Below are 7500 nucleotides of genomic sequence, written 5' to 3'. Positions count from 1 at the left end.
TTTTGACGCAGTGTTCTGGATGCAGATGGATGGAAATATAAACATATAAAGATGGAATTAATAAATCTAATAAACCAGAGAGAAAAAAATATAAAAGAGCCGATAAATCAATGTAGATATGACATAGTTCATAAACATTAATAGGGTTGATATGATCAAATATATACATAAGAGAGAGAGAGAGAAAGAGAAAGAGATAAAGAGAGAGAGAGAGAGAGAGAGAGAGAGAGAGAGAGAGAGAGAGAGAGAGAGAGAGAGAGAGAGAGAGAGAGAGAGAGAGAGAGAGAGAGAGAGAGAGAGAGAGAGAGAGAGAGACAGAGACAGAGATAGAGAGGCAGAGAGAAAGAAAGGAAAAAAGAAAGAAAAAAAGAAAAAGAGAAAAACAAAAAGACCAACAAACAAACCAAACAACCAAACAAAACACACCAAAAAAAACAACTAAACAAAGTATCCCCATCACGAATCCACACAAAAACAAACCCATAAACCGCGAAAGAAAGAAAAGAAAAGATAAAAAAAAACAAGTTGTCAATCGAGCATCGGGTTGCGCAAGGCAGGGAAACCAAGCGATGGGCTGCAAACCGCTTCATTAATTCGGATACAAGGCCAGTGTCTTCGAAGCAACCAGGTGACTCCTCCTCCGTGCTGTGTCTTCTTTTGTATGTAATGGGAATGACGTCTTTGCTTGATTTTGCGTGTGTGTGTGTGTGTGTTTGTGTGTGTATGTGTGTGTGTTTGCGTGTGTGTGTGTGTTTGTGTGTGTGTGTGTGTGTGTGTGTGTGTGTGTGTGTTTCTGTTTGTGTGTGTGTGTGTGTGTGTTTGTGTGTGTGTGTGTGTGTGTGTGTGTGTGTGTGTGTGTGTGTGTGTGTGTGTGTGTGTGTGTGTGTGTGTGTGTGTGTGTGTGTGTGTAAAGGGGGTGGGATAATGGAATGGGTCTATAATAATAATGGATAATGGAATGGGTGTGAGGATTGGATAGGTCTACTTTTGGTCCTTTCATGTGTGTGTGATTTTTTTTCTATAACAAAAAAAACGAAGAAAATAATGACAATATGATTCATCATAATATCAAAGACGTCGAAGGCGGAAATAATGATAATAATCAATAAAAAGATACAGATAAATATTCAAACGATAAAAAAGACAATTGTAAACACGATGAAATATAAGGGGAAAAAAAATCCGCCAAGTGACTTTCTGACACATTCACCAGTGGAGGAGACAGCTGGCTATCACCTCCGAGACAGCTGGCTATCACCTCCGAGACAGCTGGCTATCACCTCCGAGACAGCTGGCTCGTAAGTCGATAAACCGCTTGCGCTTCTGGCCGCCTTGACCATGACTTAAACTGACTCATTTTGCGAGTCATTCCACCATGAGCGTGGCATGATCTGACTGACCTTCCACTCCTGCTCTCCCATCAGTCCACTCATCCCCCCCATCCCCCCTCTCCTGTCTCCCCTTCCCCTCTCTATTCCTATCCCTTCCACCCCGCCTTCACCCCTTCCTTACCCTCTCACCCCCTCCTCCCCACCCACTCCCTCCTCCCCCACCCACTCTCTCCTTCCCCATCCACTCTCTCCTCCCCACCCACTCCCTCCTCCCCCACCCACTCTCTCCTCCCCCACCCACACCCTCCTCCCCCACCCACTCTCTCCTTCCCCACCCACACTCTCCTTCCCACCCACTCTCTCCTCCCCACCCACTCCCTCCTCCCCAACCACTCTCTCCTCCCCACCCACTCCATCCTCCCCCATCCACTCTCTCCTCCCCCACCCACTCTCTCCTCTCCACCCACTCCCTCTTCCCCAACCACTCTCTCCTCCCCACCCACTCCCTCCTCCCCCACCCACTCTCTCCTCTCCACCCACTCCCTCCTCCCCAACCACTCTCTCCTTCCCACCCACTCTCTCCTCCCCAACCACTCTCTCCTCCCCACCCACTCTCTCCTCCCCCACCCACACCCTCCTCCCCCACCCACTCCCTCCTCCCCCACCCACTCTCTCATGCCCCCCCCACTCCACTTCCTCATGCCCCCCCACCCCCCACCACCCCTCCTCTCCTCCCCCACCCACTCTCTCCTCCCCCACCCATACCCCCCCACCCCCCACCACCACTCCTCTCCCTCAGAACCCTGATCCACCGGACCTTATTTGAGGCCAAGTACCTGCCTGACCTTGGCACGGACCTTCTGCTTATGCAATCTTTTCCGTTCTTGGTATTTACGTGGGAACTGGCGATTGTTTATCCGTATATGTTCGGTGCAAAAAAAAAAAAAAAAAAAAAAAATAATAATAATAAAAATAAATAAATAAATAAAATGATAATAAAAAAAGGATTAGTGATTAGGATTCCCATGTTAAGGTATTCATTGCAAAAAAAAAAAAACAAAAAAAAAAAAAAGGATTAGTGATTAGGATTCCAATGTTAAAGTATTCGTTGCAAAAAAAAGAAAAAAAAAAAAAAAAAAAACGGATTAGTGATTAGGATTCCCACGTTAAGGTTAAGTAAGATGCTTGACATGAAATGCAGTTCGAAAGTAAGTAAGACATGAAAAAAAAAAAAACAGACACGTGTATGTGAATTAAGATGTTGAGAAAAATATAGAAGTAAATAAACACGCCCTCGAAAGAGTACGTGGGCGAGCACACGCGTGTTCCCGAATAAAATATTGTTTATAGACGTGACAAGAACCATTCGAAATCCTTGAACATAAGAAACAATATATGATTCACCTAAATAAGAAGACAGAAAAGATATTATGCCTTTCGCAGACACCTGATCCTGCTGAAAAGTTTGTTTGCATGAACCCTTTTTATCTAATCTTTCACAGAATTCCTTTTCTCTTCTCTTATTTCCTCTCTGAATAAGCTAAAACCTCTAACGTACATTAACCGTATTTATCAAACCGCGAACACAAAACATTTACCGTATTTATCAAACCGCGAACACAAACATTTCTGCAGTGAAAAGGCAGAACCCATTAACTCCAAAAATGCGATTTTTATGAATTTGGTATCTGTGGAATCGTCATTTAAAGACGAAGACGATACAACCATCATGGTGTCTGAATGTCAATAAAGGTATGGTCAGTTTTGTATATCGATAACAATGATAGGAGTAAATATACATGCAGCCAAACCTTTAACATCGATTTTCTCAAAACATGGATTTTGGAGTTAATGCGTTCTGCCTTTTTGCTGCAGATTTACCGTATTTATCAAACCGCGAACACAAAACATTTACCGCATTTATCAAACCGCGAACACAAAATCAATCGATAAAATCACAATGCAAAACGATTAAACCAACTCCCGATCCTCGTGAAAATCGGACCTCTAATGATGATCATAAAATCCGATGCCATCTGACAGGCGGTAGTCCCCACCCACTCCCTCCTCCCCCACCCACTCCCTCCTCCTGACCCACTCCCTCCTCCCCACCCACTCTCTCCTCCTGACCCACTCTTTCCTCCCCACCCACTCCCTCCTCCCCACCCACTCCCTCCTCCCCCACCCACTCTCTCCTCCCCACCCACTCCCTCCTCCCCACCCACTCCCTCCTCCCCACCCACTCCCTCCTCCCCCACCCACTCCCTCCTCCCCCACCCACTCCCTCCTTCCCATCAAACCCCCGCGTGATACTGCAATGCCATGTCTAAAACTTCGATACTCAAATTAATTCTGAGTTTGATAAACGCAATCATAACAGGGTCACATGTGCTTATTGGCCGGGCATGAGGTTAGCTTGTGGAATAATGCTTGTTGATAGATATTGCAAAACTATCGAAATATAACATGGAAAAGAGAAGAAGAAGAAAAAAAAAACCAGATATAAGCCCAGATGTAAAATTATATTCATATCTGTATCTCTATATGATACATCCATATATATATATATATGTATCTTTATCTGATTTTCTGTCTGCTTGCTGCTATCTGTCTGTGCTTTGATCCTTTAATTGAACACTATCCTTTATTTTCTTCTAAATGTAGTTATTTAGCTGCTGAGATTATACTACAGAATCCCACTATTAAGATATTTTTTTTTTAAAGAAGGATTCTGCTTACAAAATAGTCAAGCTCTTTCTGTAACCTGAAGCTCAACCAGGGTATGAGTCACTTGAAATAAAAAGTCACAAGGATTTTGCATGCACTTTAAAAATTTACTGTCAATTTGCGTCCGATATGAAATATTGCATGCATTTGCAAGACGAATTCTTATCTGCCTTTAGTTTTGCAATTATTTACGTTTTTATTTTTATTTCTTTTTATTTCACATCGATGTATCCTTTTTCTCTCTTCTTGTTCTTCCTCTTCTTTTTTGTCTGCACTTTTGTTTTCTCTCGTTTCTTTCCTCTTCATCTCGATCTTTCTTCTTGTTCTTTTCTTTTCTTTTCGTTTTTTTTTAATCTCTTTTCTTTTCGTCATTTATTTTTCTACTTTCTCTCACGCACACGCACTCATAAACACACACAAATACTCTCAATCTTAGTCTCACTTCCACTCTCCCACTCTTTCTCCCTATTCCTATCACTCTCTCCGTCCCTCTCCCCCATCCCTCTTCCGCTACCCCCTTCCCCCTCCCCCTCCCCCTCCGCCCCCTCCCTCCTTCTCCCTCTCTTCCTATACCAGTTCTCATCTCTTCCTCCTCCTCCTTTTTCCTCTTCCTCTTTTCACCGCTTCCATTTTCGTTCCTGACCTCTTAACCTTCCGCCCTGACCTCACCCCCACCTCCCCCTTACACCCCACCCCGCCCCACCGTGACGAGGCAGGTGTCATGAGTGATGGAATTTAGATAATGGAAGTGAATGTTTGGAGGTGGCTATAAAACAAACATAAACAAAGACAAACACACACACAGTGTCCCACTCAGACGCACGCACTCACACACATACACACACACACACACACACACACACACACACACACACATATTCATACATACACAAATGCACACACACACACACACACACACACACACACACACACACACACACACACACACACACACACACACACACACACGCATGCACGCACTTCCCTTCCTCTCTAATCTTGCAGATATCTCGAAGAATCTCAGATTTCCACCCAAGCAATCCTTTCCACAGAAAAAATCAACAAACACACCAACAAACAAGGAGAGAAACAAACAAACAAAAACTACCTCTACGAAATCAATAACAAGATAATCAAATAAACAGATAAACAGACAAAGAATCAGATAAACAGACAGATAATCAGATAAATATAAAAATAAATCCACCAATCAGGACACGATTCAAGCTGACATAATCCACTCCGGGCTCGAGCTGGCACTGTCGGAGTGCCACCCGCCGGCAGCCGGGACACGAGGCAGCGGCTGACTAATTATTAGAGATAATTATTAATCAAAAGTTATTAAACGTCACATTAGCGTGCGAAGGTGTGCATCTGACTCATATGGGGAGAGGGAAAGGGAGAGAGAGAGCGAGAGGGAATGGGAGAGAGGGAGATAAAGGAGATGAGGGGGAAAAGGTCTATGAGAAGGAGAAGGAAGTGGAGAGAGAGAGAGAGAGAGAGAGAGAGAGAGAGAGAGAGAGAGAGAGAGAGAGAGAGAGAGAGAGAGAGAGAGAGAGAGAGAGAGAGAGAGAGAGAGAGAGAGAAAGATACACAGACAGAGTGTAAGTGTTTGCGTGAAAAGGAAGAGAACGAACGACGTAGAACATGCATCAACAAAGGAAGATAAAAGTAAGAACACTGACTAACGCAACGTAATTGAGGAAGAAGGAAACACGCGCAGAGAGAAACTTACCCAAAACGGAAACAGAATCAATTAGCGTTGCGAAAGTGTGAGGCAGGTGTAAAGAGCAATAATAATAATCTATAATAATAATAAATGACACAGACAGGAAGACCAAACAGAGAACAGAGGTCAGACGAGAGAGAGAGAAAGCGAGAACGCGGAGGAGAGAACAGCACAAGAACAACAAGAAGAAGAAGAAAGGCAACAGGACGCCGCGGCACAATTCGACAAGGCAAAAACAAGTTCTCTTTGACACATTTTGAACAGCGAACTCGTACCAAGTTCAAATACACGACACTGTGAAAATAAGCACAAGTAAGCCTTTAATGTACAAAGACAACTTACACACACAAGGGTCCTCAGAGCTTCTTATGGCCTTGAGGTTTCTATTTGGCGAAGGCTAAGGTCGCGTCAGGCAAGAAAGAGAAAACGACTTTTATTGCTGTTCAGCCACGGAAGAAAACGCGAAATGTAATGCAACGGAAGCGTGTAATCAAAAGAAGAAAAATCATAACGTAATGAATGGACAGAAGAAAACACGTAATGTAATGAACAAAAACAAACGCGTAATGCAACGCACAGAAAACGTAATCAACAGTAGTGTAGTCTAACCAATCAACAGCAGATCAGGTGTAGTCTAATCATATCAACAGAGGATCAGGTGTAGACTAAGCCAATCAACAGAAGATCAAGTGTAGTCTAATACAATCAACAGAAGATCAAGTGTAGTCTAATACAATCAACAGAAGAAAAGGTGTAGACTAAGCCAATCAACAGAAGATCAAGTGTAGTCTAATACAATCAACAGAAGAAAAGGTGTCGTCTAACCCAATCAACAGAAGAAAAGGTGTAGTCTAACCAAATCAACAGAACATCAGGCGTTGTCTAACCCAATCAACAGAAGAAAAGGTGTAGACTAACCCAATCAACAGAAGAAACCGTATAACATTAATATCTATACTTCCTCACTATTACTACCTCGCATACAGGTCCGTGCCATTACGGTCTGTACAATTACAACAGAATAGGAACATCATAACGAAGTTTATTAGTCTCTGCTAAATGGCAAACGAAATCATATGTAGGACATCCCCTTCCCTGCTAATCATACCAAGAGGAAAAAGTGGGTCGGGAAGGCAAAGAAAACGTGTGAAGGATATCACAATGGAGGGGCCACTAGAGATAGTTGATACATGAATTAATACAGAAAAAAGAATTAAAAGAAAAAAGAAAAAGTGTATGTATATATGTATATATATATATATATATATATATATATATATATATATATATATATATATATATATATATATATATATGTATATATATATATATATATATATGTGTATATATGTATGTGTGTGTGTATGTGTGTGCGTGTGTGTATGTGTGTATGTATGTATTTATGTATGTATGTATGTATGTATGTATGTATGTATGTATGTTTGTATATATGCATATATGTATATATGTATGTATGTGTATGTATATATATATATATATATATATATATATATATATATATATATATATATGTGTGTGTGTGTGTGTGTGTGTGTGTGTGTGATATATGTGTGTGTGTGTATTGTGTGTATGTACGTATGTATGTATGTATGTATAAATATAGATAGAAAGATAGATAGATAGAGAGAGAGAGAGAGACGAGAAATCAATTCTAACTTACTTTCTCATGGTCGAATTCGTCCTCTCTGGGCG

At 41.9% G+C, this 7500-nt stretch overlaps 1 protein-coding gene across 2 annotated transcripts in view; it reads right to left on the bottom strand.

Annotated features, from left to right (window-relative positions):
• LOC122244598 (alpha-galactosidase MYORG-like) overlaps positions 1-7500 on the bottom strand; it is an 81746-nt gene that overhangs the window by 37636 nt on the left and 36610 nt on the right. For both annotated transcript variants that reach the window (XM_086538686.1, XM_086538687.1), the window contains exon 3: positions 7469-7500. This exon is cut by the window's right edge and continues 48 nt beyond it. In XM_086538686.1, the coding sequence (XP_086394812.1) occupies positions 7469-7500 (32 nt within the window). The remainder of the gene's footprint in view (positions 1-7468) is intronic.

This window comes from Penaeus japonicus, unplaced genomic scaffold, assembly GCF_977035675.1.
Source record: "Penaeus japonicus unplaced genomic scaffold, GWHDUDI00000001_assembly GWHDUDI00000007, whole genome shotgun sequence".
Taxonomy (NCBI): Eukaryota; Metazoa; Arthropoda; class Malacostraca; order Decapoda; family Penaeidae; genus Penaeus; species Penaeus japonicus.
The sequence above is the reverse complement of the archived record's forward strand: the minus strand, read 5'-3'. Positions and strand labels throughout refer to the sequence as shown.